The sequence below is a fragment of the Lepus europaeus genome, chromosome 1 (genome assembly GCF_033115175.1).
Source record: "Lepus europaeus isolate LE1 chromosome 1, mLepTim1.pri, whole genome shotgun sequence".
Lineage (NCBI taxonomy): Eukaryota > Metazoa > Chordata > Mammalia > Lagomorpha > Leporidae > Lepus > Lepus europaeus.
In genome coordinates, this window is record NC_084827.1 from 954,445 (window position 1) to 967,020 (window position 12,576).

Consider the following 12,576-nt stretch of genomic DNA (forward strand, 5'->3'; position numbering starts at 1 on the left):
TGACAGTGACATCTGTGGTTGTCGGGCTTCTGTGTCGTGGTGGTGGTGGTGGCCGTGTGAGGACAGAGGTGACAGTGACATCTGTGGTTGTCGGGCTTCTGTGTCGTGGTGGTGGTGGTGGCCTTGTGAGGACAGAGGTGACAGTGACATCTGTGGTTGTTGGGCTTCCGTGTCGTGGTGGTGGTGGTGGCCGTGTGAGGACAGAGGTGACAGTGACATCTGTCGTGGTGGCTGTGTGCCTACAGAGGTGAAGTGACATCTGTGGTTGTCGGGCTTCCGTGTCGTGGTGGTGGTGGTGGCCGTGTGAGGACAGAGGTGACAGTGACATCTGTGGTTGTCGGGCTTCTGTGTCGTGGTGGTGGTGGTGGCCTTGTGAGGACAGAGGTGACAGTGACATCTGTGGTTGTCGGGCTTCCGTGTCGTGGTGGTGGTGGTGGCCTTGTGAGGACAGAGGTGACAGTGACATCTGTGGTCGTCGGGCTTCCGTGTCGTGGTGGTGGTGGTGGCCGTGTGAGGACAGAGGTGACAGTGACATCTGTGGTTGTCGGGCTCCCGTGTCGTGGTGGTGGTGGTGGCCGTGTGACTACAGAGGTGACAGTGACATCTGTGGTCGTCGGGCTTCCGTGTCGTGGTGGTGGTGGTGGCCGTGTAACTACAGAGGTGACAGTGACATCTGTGGTTGTCGGGCTTCCGTGTCGTGGTGGTGGTGGTGGCCGTGTGAGGACAGAGGTGACAGTGACATCTGTGGTTGTCGGGCTTCTGTGTCGTGGTGGTGGCCTTGTGAGGACAGAGGTGACAGTGACATCTGTGGTTGTCGGGCTTCTGTGTCGTGGTGGTGGTGGTGGCCATGTGACGACAGAGGTGACAGTGACATCTGTGGTTGTCGGGCTTCCGTGTCGTGGTGGTGGTGGTGGCCTTGTGACTACAGAGGTGACAGTGACATCTGTGGTTGTCGGGCTCCCGTGTCGTGGTGGTGGTGGTGGCCGTGTGACTACAGAGGTGACAGTGACATCTGTGGTCGTCGGGCTTCCGTGTCGTGGTGGTGGTGGTGGCCGTGTAACTACAGAGGTGACAGTGACATCTGTGGTTGTCGGGCTTCCGTGTCGTGGTGGTGGTGGTGGCCGTGTGAGGACAGAGGTGACAGTGACATCTGTGTTTGTCGGGCTTCTGTGTCGTGGTGGTGGCCTTGTGAGGACAGAGGTGACAGTGACATCTGTGGTCGTCGGGCTTCCGTGTCGTGGTGGTGGTGGTGGCCTTGTGACTACAGAGGTGACAGTGACATCTGTGGTTGTCGGGCTTCCGTGTCGTGGTGGTGGTGGTGGCCTTGTGACTACAGAGGTGACAGTGACATCTGTGGTTGTCGGGCTTCTGTGTCGTGGTGGCTGCAGCTGTTGTGTGACTGCATCTGGGATAGAGTGACAGCACTCACCAACACACACAGTCCCGCTGTCAATTTTCTGGTTTTGGTCTTGTGCTATTGTGCTATAGTGACAGCTTACCTCTGTGTTGTCTCTGTAACTTCCCGTGAAGCCGTTTTTTTGGGTTTTTTTTTGTTTTTTTTTTTTTTTTTGGACAGGCAGAGTGGACAGTGAGAGAGAGAGAGACAGAGAGAAAGGTCTTCCTTTGCTGTTGGTTCACCCTCCAGTGGCTGCCATGGCTGGTGCACTGCGGCCGGCGCACCACGCTGATCCAAAGGCAGGAGCCAGGTGCTTCTCCTGGTCTCCCATGGGGTGCAGGGCCCAAGGCCTTGGGCCATCCTCCACTGCACTCCCGGGCCATAGCAGAGAGCTGGCCTGGAAGAAGGGCAACCGGGACAGAATCTGGCGCCCCGACCGAGACTAGAACCCGGTGTGCCGGCGCCGCTAGGTGGAGGATTAGCCTGTTGAGCCATGGCGCCGGCCCCATGAAGCTGTTTTTAAAAAGAAAAATTATTTCAAATGCAGAGTGACAGAGAGATATCGTACATCTTCTGTTTGCACCCCCTCCCCACCCCCTGACTGGGCCAGGCCTAAGCCAGCAGCCAGGAGTTCCATCTGGGTCTCCAGTGTGAGTGGCAGGGACCCAGGCACTCAGCCATCATCTGCTGCCTGTCAAGGAGCACATTGGTAAGAAAGATCAGACGCGGAGGTGGCTGGGGCCGACATTGTGTCATAACGGGTTAGGCTGCCGCCTTCACTGTTTGAATCCCAGCTGCTCTACTTCCGATCTGGCTCCCTGTTGGTGAGCTGGGAAAGGCGACTGAGGATGGCCCAGGTGCTTGGGCCCCTGTATCCTGGGAGAGACCCAGATAAGGCTCCTGGCCCTGTTCAGCTTGGCCCATTCCTGGCCCACGATGGCCAGGATGGCCCACAGATGTCACTGTCACCTCTGTCCTCACACAGCCACCACCACCACCACCACGACACAGCAGCTCCAGCAGATCAAGGATCTCTCTGTAAGTCTGCCTTTCAAATAAATAAGGTAAATCTTTACCAGAAAAAGGCAGCAGAGGCAGCACTCCATCACAGGCATTCCAGTATGGCTGCAGACATCCCAAAAATGGCTGCTTAACCCACTGTATCACACTACCCACCCTGTGTAATTATTTCAAAATGCAAATTTTTTAAATGAAACAGAGCTATACCCCGCCATATGGATGAATCTTGCAATGTTGAGTCATAGATGGAAGACACAAAAATACTTACAGTAGCCATACAGATAAAGTTCAAAGATACAAGTATATCCTGCCGCCCTCCCCCCATAATTAGAACCTTCCTGTCTGCCCTGAATAGGGTTCTCAGCCCTGTGCTGAGAGGACAGTGGCCTGCTATCTTGATATGCCTGGTACTGGAGGGATGCTTTCAACATTTCACCATTCAGTATTGGGTTTGTTGTACTATTTTGTAGCTCCCTTGATTGGTTAAGGAATTTCCTTCTTCAAGCAGTGAAGTTGTTCATAATTTAACTTGAATTTTATAAAATAGTTAGGCTCATTTTCTAAAACAGAACAAAAAGATCCATGTATACATAGGATACATGTATACATGTATGCTGTAGAGAAGGTGAAAGAACTAATGACCATGGAAGGTGGAACAGTAGTTACCTCCTGGTGGGGAAGGAGTGACTGTGACTTGGAAGTGGCACACAGAGAACTTCTGTGTCGCTCTGTGCCTGACCTGGGTGTGGGAGCTCCAGTGTGCATGGTACGAGAACACGGAGCTGCGTGGTGTAGACCTCGTGTGTCTGACCTGGGTGTGGGAGCTCCAGTGTGCATGGTACGAGAACACAGAGCTGCGTGGTGTAGACCTCATGTGTCTGACCTGGGTGTGGGAGCTCCAGTGTCCCCGGTACGAGAACACGGAGCTGCGTGGTGTAGATCTCATGTGCCTGACCTGGGTGTGGGAGCTCCAGTGTCCCCGGTACGAGAACACGGAGCTGCGTGGTGTAGACCTCGTGTGCCTGACCTGGGTGTGGGAGCTCCAGTGTCCCCGGTACGAGAACACGGAGCTGCGTGGTGTAGACCTCGTGTGTCTGACCTGGGTGTGGGAGCTCCAGTGTCCCCGGTACGAGAACACGGAGCTGCGTGGTGTAGACCTCGTGTGTCTGACCTGGGTGTGGGAGCTCCAGTGTCCCCGGTACGAGAACACGGAGCTGCGTGGTGTAGACCTCGTGTGTCTGACCTGGGTGTGGGAGCTCCAGTGTCCCCGGTACGAGAACACGGAGCTGCGTGGTGTAGACCTCGTGTGTCTGACCTGGGTGTGGGAGCTCCAGTGTCCCCGGTACGAGAACACGGAGCTGCGTGGTGTAGACCTCGTGTGTCTGACCTGGGTGTGGGAGCTCCAGTGCATGGTACGAGAACACGGAGCTGCGTGGTGTAGACCTCGTGTGTCTGACCTGGGTGTGGGAGCTCCAGTGTCCCTAGTACGAGAACACGGAGCTGCGTGGTGTAGACCTCGTGTGTCTGACCTGGGTGTGGGAGCTCCAGTGCATGGTACGAGAACACGGAGCTGCGTGGTGTAGACCTCGTGTGTCTGACCTGGGTGTGGGAGCTCCAGTGTCCCCGGTACGAGAACACGGAGCTGCGTGGTGTAGACCTCGTGTGCCTGACCTGGGTGTGGGAGCTCCAGTGCATGGTACGAGAACACGGAGCTGCGTGGTGTAGACCTCGTGTGTCTGACCTGGGTGTGGGAGCTCCAGTGCATGGTACGAGAACACGGAGCTGCGTGGTGTAGACCTCGTGTGTCTGACCTGGGTGTGGGAGCTCCAGTGTCCCCGGTACGAGAACACGGAGCTGCGTGGTGTAGACCTCGTGTGTCTGACCTGGGTGTGGGAGCTCCAGTGTCCCCGGTACGAGAACACGGAGCTGCGTGGTGTAGACCTCGTGTGTCTGACCTGGGTGTGGGAGCTCCAGTGTCCCCGGTACGAGAACACGGAGCTGCGTGGGTTTCATGCAGCTCTGTGTGTGTGTGGAAAGCCATAGGTGAAGTCTAACCTTGAATAAGAATACTTGCACCTGTGAGGTAGGCAGAGCGAAGCAGAGGACAAGTGACGATGTGAGTGTAATTTGTACTGAATGAGAACAGTTGTGTTTTTCCTGTGACATATAGAGTAAAGCTAAGAAGGCTATAGTGGTCTTAATGAAATTGCTAAAGGCTTAGGGAAACGATTGGTAGAATAGAGAAGTAAAGAGGCTTGCGGGAAGTTAGTAACAGGTGCATGTGGTTGCCAGTCAAGAAAACGCACGTCAAAGAAACCCAGTGGCTACAGTGAGTTCTTTGAGGCCACAGAAAGTACAGTCTGTTTAGGAGAGACAGAGCCGCAGATCAGGGAAGACCACTTCCTGAGCGGAACAGGGTCAGATTAGCATAGAACAAATGACAGTGGTCCTCAGGCATGAAAAGTGACCGCTTGAACCACTGTCACCCGTTTATTCTCAGGATTAGAATACAATTAGACAAAACAACAAGTGTGTCAGAATTACAGTACAACTTCACCATTATAGGGAAAGTGTTGCCCTATTGAAAACTGAATGAAGGTGGCTACTTTAAACCCAACCTATAACCAGGCTGTGATTTCCTTTGTGTTGTTTTAGTGAGGAACTGAACTTTATCTGATTTGGTAGCTGAAAGTATTGTCACTACCATGCACTTACTCCCTGCAGTCCCGTTTAGCTTTATCTTTCTGTCTGGTTTCATCCTGTGCTCCTCTGCTTTCTTTTGTTCAGATGGGCCAGTTTTACTACTCAGCCAAAGCTTTCGATGTCCTGGAGAGGCTCGATCCCAACCCTGAATATTGGGAAGGCAAGAGGGGTGCCTGTGTGGGCATTTTCCAGATGATCTTGGCCGGGAGAGAACCCAAGTAAGTAAACAGTTGGGAGATTCTACCCCTAGGCATTCGCTTGCTTGTGAGGGAAAGTAATTCTTATTTATTTATTTATTTTTTGACAAGCAGAGTTAGACAGTGAGAGAGAGAGAGACAGAGAGAAAGGTCTTCCTTTTTCCATTGGTTCACCCCCCAAGTGGCTACTGCGGCCGGCACGCTGCGCCAATCCAAAGCCAGGAGCCAGGTCCTTCCTTCTGGTCTCCCATGTGGGCCCAGGGGTGCAGGGGCCCAAGGACCTGGGCCATCCTCCACTGCCCTCCCGGGCCACAGCAGAGAGCTGGACTGGAAGAGGAGCAACCAGGACAGAATCCAGCGCCCCGATGTGCCGGCGCTGCAGGCGGAGGATTAGCCAAGTGAGCCGCGGCGCCGGCTGAAAGTAATTCTTTTTTTTTTTTTTTTTTTTTGACAGGCAGAGTGGATAGTGAGAGAGAGAGAGAGACAGAGAGGAAGGTCTTCCTTTTTGCCATTGGTTCACCCTCCAATGGCTGCTGCGGCCGGCGCATCTCGCTGATCCGAAGCCAGGAGCCAGCTGCTTCTCCTGGTCTCCCATGCGGGTGCAGGGCCCAAGCACTTGGGCCATCCTCCACTGCACTCCCAGGCCACAGCAGAGAGCTGGCCTGGAAGAGGGGCAACCGGGATAGAATCCGGCGCCCCAACCGGGACTAGAACCCGGTGTGCCGGCGCTGCAAGGCGGAGGATTAGCCTGTTAAGCCACGGCGCCGGCCTGAAAGTAATTCTTTCCTTGCGTAATATCTTCTGAAAACTCAAGATCATGATGATTGAGAATGATGAAAAAATTAAGATGTTAAATATTGCTCTTCTTTTTCAGATGTATTTATTTATTTGAAAGGCAGAGTTACAGAGAAAGAGAGGGAGGGAGAGACAGAAAGATCTTCCATTCTGTGGTTCATTTCTCACATGGCCCCAGTGGCTGGAACTGGACCCATCTGAAGCCAGGAGCCAGGTCTCCCATGTGTGTGCAGAGACCTTGCACTCGGGCGATCCTCCGCTGCTTTCCCAGGTGCATTAGCTGGGAGCTGGATTGGAAGTGGAGCAGCTGGAACTTGAACCAGCGCCCATATGGGATGCCAGCACCACAGCCAACAGCTTTACCTGCTACACCACAGCACCAGCCCCAAGATGTTAAATATTCTGTCTGACCATTTTCCTCCAGAAATGTTTTATTTTATGGAGTCAAATTACTCTAAAACTTTTTTTTTTTGGATATTAAGTATATTTTACAAATCGCAGGTATAAGAGCAAGATGTAGCGTTGATTACAAATGAATATCCATCTGCATAAACAGAGTCTTTTTTCTCTTCTGTTTTCTTTGTCTATTGACTTTTTCTTGTCTTCCAGTTTAAGCCTCAGAAATTAGGAATGGAGTGAATGTGGTAAATTTTTTTTTCCCCTTCTGCCTTCTCATCTTCCAGGAAATACTAACACATTAGAAAACATAAAGTTAAGGGGATGGTAGCTCCATTTGAAACAAAAATTAAAACATTTAAAACTAAATTCAGTATTTTTTTAAGATTTATTTATTTATTTTGAAAGAGTTACAGAGAGAAAGAATCTTCCATTTACTGGTTCACTTCCCAGATGGCCTAAATTCAATATTCTAAAAATAATGTCATTGAATTTATTTGTTACTGGTGTTTAAATAGGAAACATAATTTTGTAAGTAAATAATGCATCAGAAATTACTTACTGTGTTGTATCTACTTGTAGTACTGTAAGTTTCATTTGGGGGCCAGCGCTGTGGCGTTAACAGGTGAAGCTGCTACGTACAACGCCAGCATCCCACTTGGGCACGAGTTCATGTCTCAGCTGCTCTGCTTCTGATTCAGCTCCCTGCTGTTGGTCTGGGAGAAGCAGCAGCAGATGGCCCAAGTGTTCAGGTCCCTGCCACCCGTGTGGGAGACCCGGATGAAGCTCTTGGGCCCTGATTTGGCCTGGCTCAGCCCTGGCCGTTGCAGTCATCTGGGGAGGTTCTCTCTGTGTGTGTCTCTTCCTCTCCCACTGTAACTCTGACTTCCAAATAAATAAATTTTTTAAAAAGTTTCATTTGGTTTGGTGAAAAAGGCTGCCTGTAGGGAAATAGAGTAGAAATATAAGAAGACTCTGAGGGAGATGGAGCCATAGGCAGTCACTTGTAGCTCTGGTAAACAATAGGGGAGTTAGTATTTATTTCTTAAAATCTAAGTATTAATTTTAATTAAGTTTAGATCACTTAAAACATAAATATTGGGCATTTGCCAAATCTTAGTCCTTAATGTTGTTTTCTTCTATATTTATTAATATATAACTTTTTTTGAAGAAATCACCCATTCCTCCAGCTTTATAAAATTTTGAAAATGTTGTAGTGGGCCGGCGCCGTAGCTCAATAGGCTAACCCTCCGCCTGCGGCGCCGGCACCCCGGGTTCTAGTCCCGGTCGGGGCACCGATCCTGTCCCGGTTGCCCCTCTTCCAGGCCAGCTCTCTGCTGTGGCCAGGGAGGGCAGTGGAGGATGGCCCTAGTGCTTGGGTCCTACACCCCACGGGAGACCAGGAGAAGCACCTGGCTCCTGGCTTCGGATCAGCGCGGTGCGCCGGCCGCAGCGCGCGGGACGCGGCGGCCATTGGAGGGTGAACCAACGGCAAAGGAAGACCTTTCTCTCTGTCTCTCTCTCTCACTGTCCACTCTGCCTGTCAAAAAAAAAAAAAAAAAAGCTGTAGTGGAATCTTGTTTAAGGAGAACTGTAAGACATGCAAATTGAGTGATTTGTTGGCAACAGAGCTAAAATTTGAACTCAGCTTTCTGAGCCCAACTCGTTGTCATGCCAGATAAGCCCAGAGAAGGGAGTATGTAGGCCATCTCACGGAGGACAAGAAGGTGACAGTGTGCAGGTAGATGTCGACAGGACGTGTGCTGGCGAGGACGTTAGAGCCTGCGTTGCACTGTGCCACTCCGAGGGCCGGGGAGGAAGCACGCTGGCCGTGTGTGTGAGGAGCGCTCACGAGTTTGCTAGTTTTCGTTCTTCACTGAAACCATTTTTCGAAATCTCTTCCTCAGAGAGACCCTGCGAGAAGTCCTCCACTTACTGAGAAGCACAGGCAACACCCAAGTGGAGTACATCATCCGGATCATGAAGAAATGGGCCAAAGAAAACAGAGTGCCTGTCTGAAGGCCCGTCCCAGGCCGCCTCCTCCCACTTCCCCGGAGGAGGGGCGGGGCTCGGGCTGGCTGACATTTGCCTTCCTTGCCTCTCCCACGTCAAGGTCAGTGAGTGACTGCCTGGACCCAGCCTCCTGGCTGACCAGAGCACCAGGCTACAGCTGTGGCCCTGCGTGGCCCTGCCAGCAATAAGACTTTGAGTTTATCGGTGCCTTTCTTCCAGAGATACGCGGGATGCTCTTACGTAGGCCCCGACTGTAAAGAGAACAGCTTTTCCCATGTTAGCGTCTCCTGACGTCTGCTCCTTGCCAGGTAACTGTGATACCCAGAAGTCGCCATCGTTCTGTCAGCTTGCTCTTAGCCGCCCTGCACATTCCCTCCTAGTGGGAATCCCATAAAGGGTCCTGTGGCACGTTTCTGTGTCTCGGGGGACAGAGGTTGCACGTAGCTGTGTGTTCAGGGATGGCAGCAAGACCCTTTACCAAACTGTGCAGTCGTAGACACATCGCAGGCTTAGGATTTCTGTCTCAGCAGCTGAACTGTTGCCAGTAACAGCGCGGTGCAGGGCAGCCAGAGGAGACGGTAGCCTTTAGGGGATGAGTGAAGGAGCGAGGCACCTGTGACAGTTCAGGAAGCAGAGCGCCGCTCGCGGCAGTCCCGCCTCCGTCCCGCAGGGCACTCAGAGGGCTTGTGGGAAAGTGGAATGAAGACCCGACGCAGAAACATCTTCAGATCCACGTAGTGCTTTCGTGATACACACCTTCCAGTGACTTGTGAAGACCCTCGTATTTTAATAACCAGGCAGATGATGTTAAAGGTCTCTCCCGAGTCAGCACCAGTTTTGCAAGTCGGGCTCCGGGGATCACACACGTGCAGTGTGGGTGTTTCTGGATGAAAGGGTGAACCGTGAGTTGTGTGGAATCCTTTGAGGGACCCCCACTGGCAGACTTGGTGTCCTCAGAATCCAGCCCGTGTTCTGAGCTCTCCCCATGTTAGTCCACTCCACAGCCGAGTTTTCAGAAACCAGACCCACATCTCTTATATATCAGGTTTTTGCTTCTGTGAGTTTCAGGTGCCCATAGTTACAGGTCTAGAAAGTTCGGAGCCATCCATCCCTGGCCAGCAAAGGATGGGTGGGAAGGGAACTGACGGAACGCTGGGATTCCTGGGGCGCTTCCTTAGCCCCAGAGTCCACCGTGCTTAAGGAGGTGTATGGAGGAGGTGGGAACACGGGAGCCCTAAAGCCTCCGGGGAGAGGGTTAATGGCCGGAGGCAGGCTTGGGGCTCAGTGCTGCTCAGGGGAGTGCCCGCCTGCCTGGCCTCTGTCTCGCACCCCATCCAGTCAGCAGGGAGTGCGGGGAATCAGCTGGCCTGAATGACTACGTCATTGTTCATATCGCCGAAGCTTCTGTTCCCTCCTTGTGTTGTCCCTGCCTTGTCGGCCATAACTGGTTCTCAGCGTCTAGGGTACGAGGTGCGTCCCATCTGGGAAGAACCTGCTACCATTTTTTGTTGTTCTTATAATTCTTACCTCACTTGAAACAGTAGGAAACACAGTAGTGGCAAAGACAGACGGAACTTCTCAGTAGCTTTTGGCAATGAAATTTGTCTTCCAGTGAATCGCTGTTATTTTAAAATTTCCTATACTCGCAAAGCTTTTCCACTGATGGTGATTCATGTTTAAATGAGCTTCTGTTGAATTGAGCACTCAAGTTTTTCCCTTACATTTTCCTGTCTTTTGGGAAAAAATATTCCAAAAATAGCAGAATTTTAGACTAATTTTTAAAAGTTTTTAATCTGTAGAATTGAGCCAAAAAAAAAAAAAAAAAAAAACCATAAGAACTAGCTTAGAGAAAAGTACCATGCAATGCTGTTGCTAAGGATTGCTGCTTGTCTTAGACACAGCCTGGGGGAGGGAGGCCAGGCTCTAGAATGGGCTCTGTGGCATCAGTGGCTGTGTGTAGTCCCGTACATTCCATGCACGTGGGAAACAGCCTTTCACAGCTACTTTTGTACTTCGATTACTACGTTCCATTGTATTCAAATTAAAGTTTATTGTTTGGTTTTTATTGGAGTTTGCTCTTGGGTGTGATGACTGCATGACCTGGGAGTCTCACGCGCCTGCTCTCCTTTCTTACCCAGCCCTTGGGCGCTCAAGTTACCCCACAAGGACAGAGTCTCGTACCGCATCCTGCAAGCTTTGGCTCTTTGCTGAGCCGCTGCAACTTCAGAAGTTGTGCAGGAGTTTGTGGGCTGCTGGGAGATGGCCCCCCAGGCACTTCCGGCTGGCCTGGCCTCTGTGTCCTGCCTCGTGGGCAGACCACAGCTAGCAGACTGCACCCTGGAACCTGCAGGAGGTCGGGGTGCAGGCACAGCACGCGCTGCAGGCCCCCTGGAATGATGCTCTGCTGGACAACCAGGCAAAGTGCTGTGGGCCACCCAGGTTAAGAACAGGCCCCAGGGGCCAGCATGGGGGCCCCCTTCCCATCCTGCTCCCCGCGGACGGCCCGAGTGCTTGAGCTCCTGCACCTCCGGGGGAGACCTGGATGAAGTTCCTGGCCATTTGGGGAGTTGAACAGTGAGTAGGAGACAAACTCAGTCTCTTTCTCTCTCTCTCTCTCTCTCCCCCTCCCCCCGTCTCTCTCCCTGCCTCCATCTCTTTCTCCCCTCCCTCTCAGTTTTTTTCTGATTAACTCTTCCAAATAAATAAAATCTTAAAAAAATAATACTAATAAGGCCGGCCAGCACTGTGTGGGTGGTCCTGATCCAAACCGCACCCCTGGGTCCTGGCCTCAAATACTGGGCGTGGTGCCACTTCCTGGTGGTGAACAGGAAGGGCAGAGCCGCAGTCCAAGCGTGCGGGCTCTGGGCCTGTCAAGGACACTGGCCTCCACCTCCGAGGCCGGCCGAAGTGCGACACGGCCGGCAGCCGAGTGCGAGCCCAGCCTGTTCTAAAGACTCATAAATGAGCCTAGACTAGTCACAAGTCGCTGTTGGTCAGATTCGAGCTCCATTATGGAGGATATTTGGTGGGGTCACCAGATTGTTAATAGAAAGCTGGGCAACCCACAATTTGAAAAAGAAGAGCTTACAGGTACAAAGACCAAGCCTACCCGGATAGAGCAGAGTGCAGTGTCAGGCAGTGCCTTCGCCTCTGCCCAGGCAGCAGCGCCCACGCTGGCCCCTCGCAGAAGCTGTGGGAGGGAGGCTTTGCCGTGGCGGGGCAGGGCCAGTCCCGGCTGGCCTGGAGCCGCGTCCTGCTGTGTTAGTTCTGCTGTTTGCTGACCAACTAGCAGACAGTTGTATGGCCACTGGGCAGTCTAACAGCTCACGTGTAGGAAGGTGCCAAGTGCTTGTTCACCAAATAACTAGATAGTAACTGGCAGAGCAAGGGGCTTGCGCGCCCTGACTCACACTGTGGGCCCCCACCGACTGACTTTTCCTGGGTGCTGAGCTCATGCCAGGAGCTAGGGATGCATGGTCCTGGCCATTGAGGAACTCGGGCTGAGAGGGACACTGCTGCCCTCCGCGGGAACAGAGAAGGCAGGACGGAGCGCCCTCCCTCGTCTGGGAGAAGGGGTCAGTAACGCTCGAAGGCTGCGCGCTAGGAAGATGTCCAGGTCCCTGCGGTGCGTGTGGCTCATGCAGCCTGCGTCCGAGTGCACAAACCAAGGCACTGCTTTCGTCTTCCCGCGGCTTGGGCCACCTGAGAAGTTGCAAGCCAGGGGCAGGCGTTTGGCTCAGCTTTAAGCTGCCACTTGCGACACCGCGATGCCGGGTTCATGTTCCACCGCGTTTCCCATTCCAGCTTCCTGCTAATGTGCATCAGGAGGCAGCAGGAGGTGATGGATCAACTCCTGAGGTCTCTGCTGTCCGTGTGTGAGACCGAGCTTGGGTTCTGGGCTCCTGGGCAGCCAGGAGTGAACCAGTGCTGGAATATCCCTCTATGTCTTTCTCCGTGTGTCTGCTTCTCAGGTAAAATGAAGATAAATAAATTGTTAAAAACAATTTGTAATGTATCATTACAGTAGTAGATACTTTTTTCTTTTAGAAAGATTGT

At 52.5% G+C, this 12,576-nt stretch overlaps 1 protein-coding gene across 3 annotated transcripts in view; it reads left to right on the forward strand.

Moving 5' to 3' along the window:
* The window catches only part of IFT56 (intraflagellar transport 56), a 96,827-nt gene extending 86,284 nt beyond the window's left edge, over positions 1-10,543 (forward strand). For 2 of the 3 annotated variants that reach the window (XM_062205579.1, XM_062206864.1), the window contains one exon: positions 8,415-10,543. In XM_062205579.1, coding sequence (XP_062061563.1) covers positions 8,415-8,708 — 294 coding nt within the window. In that variant the 3' untranslated portion in view covers positions 8,709-10,543. Of the gene's footprint in view, positions 1-5,203; positions 5,338-8,414 lie in introns of all 3 variants that reach the window. The other variant, XM_062206485.1, reaches the window with a different exon arrangement.
* Positions 10,544-12,576: the final 2,033 nt, after the last annotated feature.